This window comes from Gadus chalcogrammus, chromosome 7 (assembly GCF_026213295.1).
Source record: "Gadus chalcogrammus isolate NIFS_2021 chromosome 7, NIFS_Gcha_1.0, whole genome shotgun sequence".
Taxonomy (NCBI): domain Eukaryota; kingdom Metazoa; phylum Chordata; class Actinopteri; order Gadiformes; family Gadidae; genus Gadus; species Gadus chalcogrammus.
In genome coordinates this window covers 3,159,974-3,173,220 of record NC_079418.1, presented here as the reverse complement: position 1 = coordinate 3,173,220, position 13,247 = coordinate 3,159,974, and the positions used below count along the sequence as shown (strand labels likewise).

The 13,247-nt window shown below is 41.6% G+C and overlaps 1 protein-coding gene across 4 annotated transcripts; it reads left to right on the top strand.

Annotated features, from left to right (window-relative positions):
* The first annotated feature begins 8,030 nt into the window (after positions 1–8,030).
* Positions 8,031–12,277, top strand: LOC130386706 (zinc finger MYM-type protein 1-like). 4 transcript variants are annotated; one of them, XM_056595719.1, is made up of 4 exons: positions 8,031–8,887; positions 9,179–9,262; positions 9,451–9,546; positions 9,727–12,277. In XM_056595719.1, the coding sequence occupies exon 4, from the start codon at positions 10,170–10,172 to the stop codon at positions 12,120–12,122; it is 1,953 nt and encodes a 650-aa protein (XP_056451694.1). In that variant the 5' UTR covers positions 8,031–8,887; positions 9,179–9,262; positions 9,451–9,546; positions 9,727–10,169; the 3' UTR covers positions 12,123–12,277. The 4 variants fall into 4 exon arrangements, with proteins under 4 accessions (XP_056451694.1, XP_056451695.1, XP_056451697.1 ...); XM_056595720.1 differs by having other exon boundaries at positions 8,031–9,262; XM_056595722.1 differs by lacking the exons at positions 9,179–9,262; positions 9,451–9,546 and having other exon boundaries at positions 9,740–12,277.
* Positions 12,278–13,247: the final 970 nt, after the last annotated feature.

Here is a 13,247-nt window from a genome sequence, read left to right as displayed (position 1 = left end):
GAAGTCCTTTGTGATTCATTATATCGTCTGGACGTGCACACAGCTTTTGGCCGTGATAATATATATATTTGATATAGATATCTATGTATTATATGATATTATTTAGATATAGAGCTCCAGGACTGTAACGCAAGTGTTGTACACTTCCTTGTTATTTGGATAACCGTTCTGCTGTTGGTGTGATGGCGCATAACACGTCGGACTCTCGTCTATGGTATTTCTACAACTAGACTCGTAGTGGGGGTTATCTCAGCCATGGTTGAGAATGAATTGGGGGAAAGGAACTTTGGCTTTGACTCCCTGAAGTCATGAACCACGACATGGAGGAGAAAGGGATTGTTGACCGCGGTCGTCTCCCGCCGGAGACGACCGGCGGCAGCTTTTATCACGGCCAAAAGCTGTGTGCGCGTCCAGACGATATAGTGAATCACAAAGGACTTCGTCGGGTTCTCCGACGTCTCTGGTTCTTCCACTTCCACATCAATCTGAAGTAGACGCGGTCATTTGAGATTCATAATAACCTATCGTCTGGAGGCTCACACAGCTTTTGGCCGTGATAATATATATTATATATTATATGATATAGATATCTATGTATGGGTTTCTAAGAGCCATTGCGATACATCCACCGTAAACAGAGCGCATGGTACCGTGGCTACAAGCTGCTCAGGGCCAGGTGATAATAGCCTATATATATTATATATGATATAGATAACTATGTATAATATGAGTTCTACGAGCCATTGCGATACATCCACCGTAAACAGAGAGCATGGTACTGTCAGTGGCTACAAGCTGCTCAGGGCCACACCCCCACCCCCCTCCTTGACCTGCCTTGACACGCCCACCGTATACAGAGCGCATGGTACTGTGGCTACAAGCTGCTCAGGGCCACACCCCCACCCCCCTCCTTGACCTGCCTTGACACGCCCACCGAAACAGCGCGTTTGGGGGAAGCTCAATGTGCGACTGTTTCGGAGTGACTGTAACTCTGCACCACGGCTGAATTTCGGGGACGTCTTTGAATACTGTGTTTGTGGCCCACTAATACCTATATTAAAGCATCCATAAAATAGAATGGCATGGGATCTTTAAGGAACAAAATATAAGAACAGAGAATCTGCAACAGCAGATATAAAACAAAACATTACAATCTGCAACAGCAGACATGAAACGGAACATTATCATCTGCAACAGCAGATCTGGAGAAAGAGAGAGCATTTTGGAACAGCAACAAGAAACAATAAAAATAAAAACACACACAGACTGAACATGCACCTGAATCTGTGAAGGTCTGAAACCATGCTCTCGGCCAGGGGTATTCAACTAAAATTCAAATAGGTCCAGTTAGAGAAAATTTCCTCAAGCAAAGGTCCGGAACATCATGTCTAACTTGCGTTATCATTCAGTGTGATATATATTGAAGTAGCCTAGTAGTTGTATCAACGTCTGCATGTAATCAGCAACTGACTGTCAGATCAATAGAGGTAGAACAATTCAATAACATTTCGACAATGTTTATTGTCACTTTTATACAATTATACTCAATTATACTGAATATATGTATTATAAAAGGAAGTTCAACTGAAGCTAATCTCTTCAAGGAAAAGAAGGGCTACATTTAAAAATCAAAATGGTGAAAATAAATATAACAATCTTCAAATATAGATAAAATATATACTTTTCTTTTGAAAGATAAAATAAAGTATAGCAGCTGCTTGAGTTTCCCCTGTTTCTTTCTTTGTGAATGTTTTAACAGTTTCAACCAATTTCAAAAACATAACACAACACATCTTAAAAGGACACTGTGTAAAAATTACTCCCATCTAGTGGTACAATTGTATATTGCATTCAAACTAATAGTGCTCGCTTGTCCAAAAACTACGGTGGGCGGTATGTGCCAAGAAGCTGTGACATGACACCTACTACCTCATCGAGTCATGCGAGTGATAATGATGAGGTTCGTTATTTTTAACAAACTTCAAACGGCATTGAATCATTGGTGTAAGATAGTGAATTATTTCAGTCATCATTCACGATAGTCATTATTTAAACAATGTTACGAAAACGTAACCCATTGTTCCGAAGGGCCGTTTGTCCGATAAGTCAAACAAGAGGCGCATTAGGCCGACGGTTTAATATGCCGAATAGGCCTACATATAAAGAGTTGTGTATCTCTTTCTCTCTCTGAGAGCAAAAATGATAAAAGAGAGAGAGAGAGGTATAATACTTTTTATTTGTAGGCCTATTCGGCATATTGAACCGTCGGCCTAATGCGCCTCCTTTTTGAAAAGTCGGACAAACGGCCCGTCGGAAGTAACTTTTAATGTTGCATTGTCGAGGCAATCAGTTGAGAAATAGAAAAATTCAATCTAAATCAGCAATAGCAGGCCTATAACTTTTTTTTAGTAGGCTAGAGTTTATATTACTCTACTAGAACGCATGAACTATGTGCTTATTAGTAATGGTAGGAAGAGGGAGAGGGAGAGGGAGAGGACAGAGAGGCAGTGGATCGGTGGGAGCTAGGCGAGGAGGATGACGAGGAAGAGGAGAACGAGAGTCAAGAGAAGATCTTGATAGGATTGCCGTTTATTTGTTTATTCCTTTTGCCCTTTTTCCCTATTATGGATCCCCATTAGTTGTCTCAGAAGCAGCAGACTAGTCTTCCTGGGGTCCAATTAAAATCTGAACATACAAACAATTAATACGTAACGCTGGTAGGCCCTACATGTATTCTGTTACTCCCAAACACTAGCCGCGTTTACATGGCAGATCTATGCGGCATAGATCTGTTCCTTAAATGTGTTCCGAATGTACTGTATACATGGTAGTAACAAAAGTGTCCGTTATGTCTCTCGTGCACACCTGACACGTCTCTGGACCGGCGGCGACATAATGAGTGTCTTATCACTATCGGGGATTTTAAATGTGATTTTAATGAAAGCACAGCAGGAGAGAGCTTTTCTCTGCCTGCTCCTTAAATTAAGAAGGAGGAGGACAGCGCAGCAACGTCAATTTCTCGTCAGATCTTTATATTTACCCTATGCTCCGCCGCAAACAAGAGGAATTTGGATGCGAGTCCGCAGCCAAGACTGGTGGGAGAAAGTGGTCTTACGGGAATTTAGTGACCAGGAATCCTCGAAGGTCCAATTGCGCACTACTGCAGCTGCCATCTCTCTAAGTAAAGAAGTATTTTAACGTTCAGCCTGCAAAAGTACTAGTAGTAGCCTACTCATTTACAGTTATCTCGGACGCGCGCGGACACCTCATTAATAAACACCCATGTCCCGTCGCTTAGCAACTGGACACGCTTGCCGGACTACTTTTACGGAGTGATAACAAAGACGTGAATCAGGCAATAAATCCACTTTCCTTGATAGCGGTGAAGTTTGGTGTGCTTAAAAGTACCGACGGAGCTCAGTGAACTGCGGCTGCTCTAAGTTAAACCCCAATCTATGCGGAATAAGTGTATACATGGCGATTTAAAACGGACTACACCACCTATTCTGTTCGGCATAGAATCTATGCCGAACAGATAATTGTATTCCGAATGAGGCGTAAACATGACCATTTTCTATGCCGCATAGAAATCTATGCGGCATAGATGTGTCCATGTAAACGCGGCTAGTGTTCAAGTGTTCCACTGTTGTGCCGCCTATGTAATGAATTACACAACCAAGCAATGACAAAAGCTTGTACTTTAGACAGTGACATCGATTTACCTGCCGAGAAGAAAGCAGGCAACATCGGCATCCCTTTCAAAATCGTTCTCCTTCATCAGCTCTTTCCACCTTGGAAAAGCGACTCCGATGTTTACCCTCCTTTTCTGTATTCGCTGGTCACGTTGCATTTTTAACGCTCTTTTCCGTTTTTTTGGCGACGATGATTCCTTCTCCTGTGGCGTGGCATAACTATGGTCTTTCAAAAAAATGCGGTGCATGTTCAAATTTGCCGGTAAAACTCGTCTCGCTAAACTAAGTTCCACCGTCACGCTGGCTCAGAGTGAAAACGCGTTTGCAATTCCTGTACAACGTTGTGCTTTTTGTCCCTCTCGGCAGCTCATAGACCGGAAGAAAATGGAAGCCTCCATGAAGCTTACCCGTCCTATGTAACCATATTGATATTAATATTAATTATTCTTCGCTCAGGAGGATAAGTGAGATTTTTGGCAGAGATCATTTTACACCAATGAGGACTTATTTATGAATGAATATGTTGATTTGAGGTAATACATTACTCAAAATATTACACAGTGTCCCTTTAACAATTGAACAGTTTTAGCTTCTCTTTCTTTCCCTCTTTTATCCAACTCCCCCACTTTCTGTTGTTCAGTGAGAGAACTGAGCTCTAGCTTGTCCTGCCGGGAGTTTAAATACCTAATGGCCAGGTAGATGTCCTCTCCTTTTGTACTGGTCTCAAGGGGAGTTACACCTAACACATCTTCACAGAACTCTTTATTTTCTTGGTTGAAGAACCTTACATAAATTAACAGCTGAGCATTGTCCGACACATCAGTAGACTCATCTACAGCTAAGCATTCACACCTTATGAATGGCTTCATCCAGCTGGGCTAGCACATCCTGGGTTAACATTTCACTTTTCTTTGTGGCTGATGATGCTGACATGGGTATTTGCTTTATTTGGTCACAAAGCTCTTCTTTCTGTTTCCCCTCAAGTAAGGTTTCAGCCAGTGGTGTAGTCTACGTGATACGCAGGTATACGCCGTATACCCACTAGGAACGCACCAGGATTTGCGTATACCCACTTAAAAATGTGCACGGATACGTATCAATCGTCTTGTGACAGATCTTTCACTTCTGTGTTTATTTTTCGGAAATATCGGTTGGGTATAACTGCAATAAAATACTTAAAGCAGGGGAAGTTATCTCCTACATTCACCATTCATAAAATTCCCGCTACGCGCTCTGCCCTGTCTCTGTTATGAAGCGCGAAGCTGCCCCTGCATCTCTGCACGTTAGTTGGCGGGCCGAGCCCCTCCTTCTCACGTGTGTGTGCGTGCGTGCGTGCGTGTGTGTGTGTGTGTGTGTGTGTGTGTCCAGTCCTCCCATATTAATGTGTAAACCACATAATAAGTAGTCAACAGAAGACAATGTTTTAATCCCACTTTATATCTGCTTGTTACTTTTAGATGAGAACCCCTGGCCAGCCTTTCAGACTGGGTGTCAGGCTAGGGAATTTAAAAACAGGCATCCTTGGTTAGAATGGAGGGAAAAAAAGTTTTAGGTAAATGTCAGCCAACATACAGTTGGTATACACAATTGAAATTCATAATGTTAATCACTATGCAAATGAGAGTATAGCTAATTCATGGTCATTTTTAAGGTGCAGTAATTTCACACTTTTACACAATTCAATTACTGTATGGTACCCACATAGCAAAAGTACTCTGCGCCGGATCCGCCGCGGAGGTATTGCGGCTTCCGGAACGGGCCCGCAAAACGGACCCGTATCGGGGTCCACTTGCACGCCGCGTTGGATCCGCCACGGAGGTGGATCGCGGACCCGCCGTGGCTCCGCGCTGCCTCCGCTCCGCATCCACGACTAAAGGCGGCTGCATGCTTCAGCGTTGGTGTTACGTTGTTGCGCAAAATTTACTCAAAGCAATTCATGCTCCCTTTTAGGTTGCGCGTGTTGCGCGTGTTGCCAAGCAATTTACAGCCAGAACAGTAGGTGGAGTAATATGTGGAGTAAAGCTTTTCGTTGAAGACGACCTCGAGAATGACGTCTTTGTCTGTGGGAGTCGTTGGTTTGTTTATGTGCCAGATCGTGTTCTCCCCATACACAGTGAATGATGGCAACAGACAGAGGAACAGGGGTGATGAAGTTGTTGATCATTGGGGTTGTATAAATGTGCATATCTCTCTACATTTTAAAACGACATAATGTGTTGGCAGCAAAGTTAACTCTAACTATGAAAACAGGAAATGTGATACTCCAGACAGGAAGTAGTAACCAGACCAGCAGACCAATCACAGCCTTGCAGGCTGCGCGGCTCGCGTAAAAGCTTACGTAAAAAATGACGCAAGTCTAGAAAAATCGCCCGACGCACGCAAGACGTGAGAAGTCGCGCAAGGGGTGCGCAAGGGCGCGCAAGGGCCTCTTGCGCTTGCGCTTACGCTTACGTAACTGAGCATAAATCGGCCTTAAAACCTTACCTCCGTGACGGGTACGTTTTAGTTTTATCAAACTAAACTATTTGATAAAACTAAAAACTATCGCTAGAACTAGGACTACTACAGCAATATATCCCTAAAGCTTAAATCTGCATTGCATATTTTCAACCTTACAATACAATAGGCCTAACAGAAAAGGTTCAATTCAAAACATCAGTTTACTGTACAAAAGTAATAACTTCTCAATGGAAAATGGACATTTATAGAAAGTTACCGGTTACAGCCTATTCTGTTTTTGCTAACCTGTTAAATGCATGTGGCTACATTCATTTTGTGGTGAGAAACTCATTTAGTGCTTTACCGGCCTATAGTGCATACATTTTATATATTAGGCTACATCTTCAATGAAATTCAATGAAATGTTGTGCAATGCACAGCTAAAATATCAGAAAATTAAAAACTGGTTAACAACAAGAATCAAACGTTCAATATTTTTTTTTTTATTGATTATGTTGTGAGGGACATGTCGGGGGACGGACACCTCCTCGTCTCTTTGTCGCCCGATCCATGGCCAGGTTAAACCACCTGATGGTGTGCTTGGTTACCTCCGCATCGGTGACAGACTTTGTGATAGAGTTTTTCCTCACAGCACCTCAGACCATCAGACAAATATGTTTATGGTATGTAGCATTCAAAGCAAAGTAGGCTAACACAATACAATAGGTAAGGAGATTAAATAATAATAATTAAAAAAATTACGAGGTGCATGGCTCATGCACCTAAAAAAAAAAAACCTGACTTGCAAAGTTATGAAGGTTGTGGGGATCAAAATAAGAAGTGGGTAAACTAAGAATTTGAGAATTTGGGTAAATTAAGAATTTGTGATCAGGGCAAGGTGTGCCATGATTAAAAGGACATCCAAAATGTTCAAACAATATCAGTTGTATTAAATGTTTCCCTGATCAGAGCACATATATTGTACATGGATAAATCGGGGTGGTTTTGTAATGTTTTGAATTTTGTAGGGTCCAACAGACATACTGTAGGCTACATTCTATTTGGAGAAGACTAAATCCAAAACACACCACTGCCGAACGGCGGGGTGTGTTTCTCTTGACATGACTACTGTGATTTCTCACAATTTAAACCATAAATGCGCTACTTGGCACAATTGCACTGTTTTGCCCAAGATTGTGCCAGAATTTGGCCTCGGCCCTTTATTATTTTTTTTGTGAAAGAATAGGTCAGGAAGCATTTTTTGGCCAGACAATCAATATTACTTTGAATTATATACTTAGTGAAAAGCAAGCTCTTTGCCGACATCTGGCTGAAGGCCTTTTTGTTGTTCACACCTTTCCAGTTGATTTGGTGGGACACGTCGTTTGTGTATAGCCGGCCAAGAATGTTCCAAGTCACCCTCTTCAAATCCTGGCCTCCAATTGTGGCCAAAGAAGCAATCTAAAAGGCAAATATACATATATTTTTTAAATATCAGCAAGGTAAACAATTCTAAGCTTATGCATCCCGAAATGTAGAAAAACAAAAACGTCTATATTTGTACTTTTTGCTCTAAAGAAAAAAATCCTGTTGCCTTGAATTTTATTTTTTCTAAACATGTACTTGGCTCACACTCTCATGGACATGTGCCACCTTACACACAATGTCATACCAGGTAGACTGTCGCTCACTGACACAATCTGGGAAAAGGCGGTTCAATCAATATACCTAATAGCATTATAGCATGGACCATTCATATTAAGAAGACTCACTACTCTCTGTCGAGCTGGGTAGTTAGAGGGTTCTTTTAGAAACACCTCAAATGCCTCCACTGCCTCCAGGTGTTCCAAGGGGAGATTAATACTGTCAGGCATCTCAACGTCTGGCCCCGGGGTGCTGTTCATCCTGCTGCAGAGGTAGTTGACCTTTGCCACGAGCAGGGGCGCTGCCTGGCGGGGAAAAGTGGTACTGATTCTAAGGGCCCAGCCCAACGCAGCACGGCCCACGGCCCGCGGATGGCAATTAATAATATAATATTAATATTCTTGGCTTTTTTTTTTTTTTTTTTAAATGTCTCATTACAAAGAAATGGTAATTGGAAATAAACTTATTAAACTCACAACTGTCGATTTCCATAACGTTTTCGTTAGTTATTTAACATATTGTCATTTGCCCTTCCCCCTGAGCTCTTGCGAAATGGTTCAGCCGCAACGCGCGATGCGTTGAATCGAACAGCATCTGAAATGTGAGATGTTGGCACTGGCAGCAGGTGTACAGAGCGGCTGGGCAGGCTGAGGTCAGGTCTTAACCACATGATGGTGAGCTGGTGGTGACAGCTACAGAAATGAAGTCAGGTTGGCAAAAACTGAAGGAAAGACGGGAGAAAGAGGAGAGGGCCAAAAGAGGCAGGCAACTGGTCACTCAATTTTTCGCCGATAAAGAAGGTATGCTCACTCAATGACCTTGCGTTTTCAAACTCTATGAAATGGTAGGCTAACAAGCAGAATTCTTGGATTAGCCTCCAAGAGAGCATGCTAGTTAGCATAGTTTCCTATTTAAAAACTCCACCTTTATTGTCACAGCGAACAAACGGCAAATGTGGACGAACGACCGTGATAAACTAGTCTTTTAATGCAAAATATTTTTTTCAAAATAACCTAACGGGGTGGTGTCTTAAATATGTGCATTTTCAACTTCAGGAGGAGGACAAGATCCGCCCACGGCCACCACGACTGGATCCCATTTCGGAGAAGGAGGTAAGCAACATTAGTTTGGTAGGATGTTAGTTGCTTTAGGATGAAAGTTTTGAATGAGGGTGCCTTCTAGGCTAGATCATATTTCAGTATTGCTAATAACGGTCAGTCGTTAGGTTCGAGAAAACATAATGTTTTTCTTTCTTTTACTGTAACTCTTGTTACTTGTAAGGCCAGTGAGTGTGAGTTAACGAAATGCATCCAAGCATGTATAGGCTAATTGAAACCTGCATTCTTCTAACCTTTTCCTGCATTAACCTATTTACTATCTTGCATGCATCATCCCTGATACAGAGGCAGGCCCCTCATCATGCCATGTTCCTCCAAACACCAATGTTGAAGTGCAGAAGGACAGGACAGGGACCAGCAGTGCAGAAGGTGACCATGTCAGAGGACCATGTCACTTTCATATTTATTCACAGGGTTATACTTTTAAAGCTATTAAGAATGAAGTTAATTTGAATGCATATAACTTGCATATTCATTATTGTAACTCATTGCCTGCATGCATCTAAATGTGCCATGCATTTAACTAAATCCCATCTTAAACCACATCCCTGATGCAGAGCCAGCCCCCACATCAGGCCTTGATGTTGCAGCGTCCAGTCCAGACACCAGTGCTGAAGTGCAGGAGGACAGGACGAGGACCAGCGGTTCAGATGGTGAGGAAATGGCACAGATTACAATGTCACTTTCATATTTATTCACAATAAGATGTTTCCCTTCTTTTAAGGGTGATGTTTCCCACTTTTTAAACTATAAATCATGGAGTTAATTTGAATTACACCTAACTTGCATGCATAACTGTAACCTGCATACATTTAACATTACCAATCTGTTAGCTTACTGATACAGAGCCAAGCCCCTCATCAGACCATGATGAGGACAACAGGACCAGTACCAGCAGTACAGATGACAGCGCAACACAGAGTAAGGAAGAGCAGGAGGGGGCAGGGTTAATGGAAGTTTGCCAGTCTGAAAGCGAGGATCTACTGTCAAATGATCCAGGGTTGTGGCCAGCAAAGCTCATGGACAGTGACAGAACTGGTATTGTCAGGAAATTAGCTACTACAGAGTCAAAGCCATTTCCAAAAGACTCTGAAGGGAAAGCTTTTCCAGAGTACCTGAGGTACACAAAGGCAGCAAATGGCAGGGAAAAGACAAAAAGGGATTGGCTAATTTACAGTGAAAGTTGTTCTGCACACTGTTCTGCATTCCTTGTGTCCTTTTTGCCTCTGAGGTAAAAAAGCCCTCTCAAAGCGCACTGGGTGGATGTGGATACAAAATGTGTGATGTAAAATGGCGTCGCATGTATAACAAATTACCAAGCCATGAGAACAATAGGGCACACAGAGATTGTTATCTAAAATGGAAAAATCTACAGTGCTCTATTAATGCTGCAAAAGGTGTAGACCACCACAAACAGAGCCAGATGCTGTCAGAAATCGAGAAAAATGTAGCTCTTTTGACACGCCTCTTAGATGTAACACTGCACTTGGCATCCAGGAATTTGCCTTTTCGGGGCAAAACACAAACATTAGGGGATGTCCACAATGTTAATTACTTGGGGACATTGGAATTGATGTCCCATTATGACCCCCTTTTAAAGGACCACCTCGACAAAGTCAGGAACAATACCAAGGGGAGCAGACTTGCTCATTATTCGTCTTCGGACTCTCAAAATGAGTTCATTCAGCTTTGTGCAAAAAGGGTCTTGAAATCTATTCTGAAAGAAAGGGAGGATGCCATTTACTACATTATTATTTGTGATGCCACACCTGACATTTCTCATGCAGAGCAAAATGTTCTGCTAATTAGATATGTCCACTACAATGAGAATGAAAATGAATGGCAGATAACCGAAAGGTTTACCGAATTTAAACAATTTCACAAAAAAACTGGGAGTGAAATAGCTGGAATGATAGAGAATATGCTTAAGGAACTAGGCATAGATATCAGTGATTGCAGGGGACAAGGCTATGACAATGGCGCAAATATGTCTGGGAAAGTTAAAGGTGTACAAGCCCAAATTCTCAAGACCAACAATCTGGCCACGTTTTCACCTTGTGCTTCCCATACTTTGAATCTCATTGGGGTACATGCTGCAGGATCAAGCGAAGAAGTGTCAACTTTTTTTGGCTTCATCAACTGTCTTTACAGATTTGTAAGTGCCAGTCCACACAGATGGGCCATATATAAGCAAGCTACTGGCTGCTCTGTCCACAGCTTGTCTGACACTCGCTGGAGTGTGAGAATTGATGCAGTGAAGCCCATTGCCAAACACTTACCAAGTGTCATTGAGGCCCTTGGTAAAATACTTAGTACATGCAGCCTAACCAATGATGCCAGGGCAGAAGCTGTAGGTCTGCAAAAGTATTTCATGACATTTGATGCCATTGTGCTCCTCACGATTTGGGTGAAAGTTTTGCATGCAATTGACCAAAGAAATGTGATACTGCAGTCAGGGAAAATTTCTCTGGAGGTGGAGGCAGCCAATACAAAGTCCCTCAAAGTTGAAATGCAGAATCTCAGAAATGAGTGGGATTCCCTCCTTCCTGAGGCAACACTCATTGCCACTGAACTGGGGATACCTCCCCATTTCAAAAAGGAAGTTAGCCGTGAGAGAAAACAAAAGAGGTTTTTTGATGAGGCACGCACAGAAGAAAACGTTCAGGGCAATCCGGCAGACACATTCCGAAACACTGTCTTCTACCGTGCCATGGATCACATAATTAGTGACTTGGACACGAGATTCCAAAGCACAGCAAATATTGTTGAGGAATTTGCTGCCATCATTAAAGTTGGAAAGTTGAGGGAGAGTGATGTTGCTGCTGTGTGCCGGCCACTAATACACAAATACAACAAGGACCTCACACCTCAGTTTGAGAGTGAAATCAGGCATCTAAACTATGTATTTTCTGCCACTTTCCCATCTGATTGCTCTGGTATTGATCTGCTCAATGCAATTTATAAAATGCAGATGCATAGCATTTTTGGAGAGGTTTGCACAGCTATAAGGATTTTTTGCACTCTGCCCGTTACAGTTGCAGGTGGGGAAAGGGCATTCAGTAAACTTAAACTGATCAAGAGCTACCTCAGGTCGACCATGGTGCAAGAGAGGTTGAATAGCCTTGCAATACTTTCAATTGAAAGTGAGTTGGTTCGCTCATTAGATTTCAAAGATTTGATTTGTGACTTTGCAACCAAGAAGGCTCGGCGTCTAGACTTTGCAATTTAAGTCTTTACTGCTCTATAAGAACAGTTTACATAACGATTTCTTCATATTGTTTGAAACTGTGCAGTAGTGTATATTTTTATTGATGTCTACAATGTGGATCCATTGATATTGTATGCAATTGCACTGTAAATTCTGTTCTTTGTTTACATTTTGATTGTTACTTGGAGCTATTTTTTGCACTTTAGACTTCAGCAATTAAACTTTTTATTCATGAACAGTGTAAATTGAGATTTTTTTTCATATTGTTTGAAGCTGAAGTGTAAATATTTGTGTTGATGTCAAGCAATTGTAATGTTAATTCAGTTCCTATAAGAGTCTATCTTTTTAATGTATATTTTTTATGTACTATTTATGGATATTTGAAATTTTACTTGCATAATAAATTTGTGTTTAAAGTAAACAGAAACTGTGTTTTTTTTTGCAGTGCATCATGTCTTCTGAAAAGACTATTGCAGTTATACAAGGTATGAAATTGTGAGTACTCTTATGGTTTCTTGGGGCTCTGGCTGTGAAGCATCCACAGGCTTATGCTGCCATGTACTGGTTTAACATTGTAATGTACTCTCAATTACAAAGCAAGGTCACTAACTACATGAATGGGCAACCAATAATCAAACTGACAATTGTAGTACAGCTGCTTGCAGACAATTTTAGCATAACAAATTTCTGTCTTTGTGAATCTGTACACACAGCTTTATTTTCAACACAAAATTCCATTGGATTTCCATAGGTATTTGTGTTGTGTGGAAAACAGTGTGTTTGGATTTGCTGAAAAGTTGATGTGTTGAAACCAAACTGGGTCAAGTCCAATTTTAGCATGAGAGAAGGACATTGTTGTAAAATTGTGTTTAAGCAGCTATTGGACAATATGTATAAGACTGCTGGCTAAAAGACAGTAGGCTATAAATACTTAATTTATTACTTGAATTACATGATGTCACTAACTGAATTAAATACGTTTAATAAGTAAGTTCATACCCTTATTTAAAGTCACACAAACCCATACTCCATGAAGGGGCAACGAAAAGTCTAACTGAAGTGCTATTGTGATGCTGGGCCATGTTTACCAAAACAGTCGATAGATGTTGGGGGGGGGGGGGGGTTTGTCATTCAATTCAATTCAAT

Coding starts and splice junctions, on each gene's coding strand:
- LOC130386706 (XM_056595722.1), top strand. CDS start 10,170: ATGTGTGATGTAAAATGGCGTCGCATGTATAACAAATTACCAAGCCAT.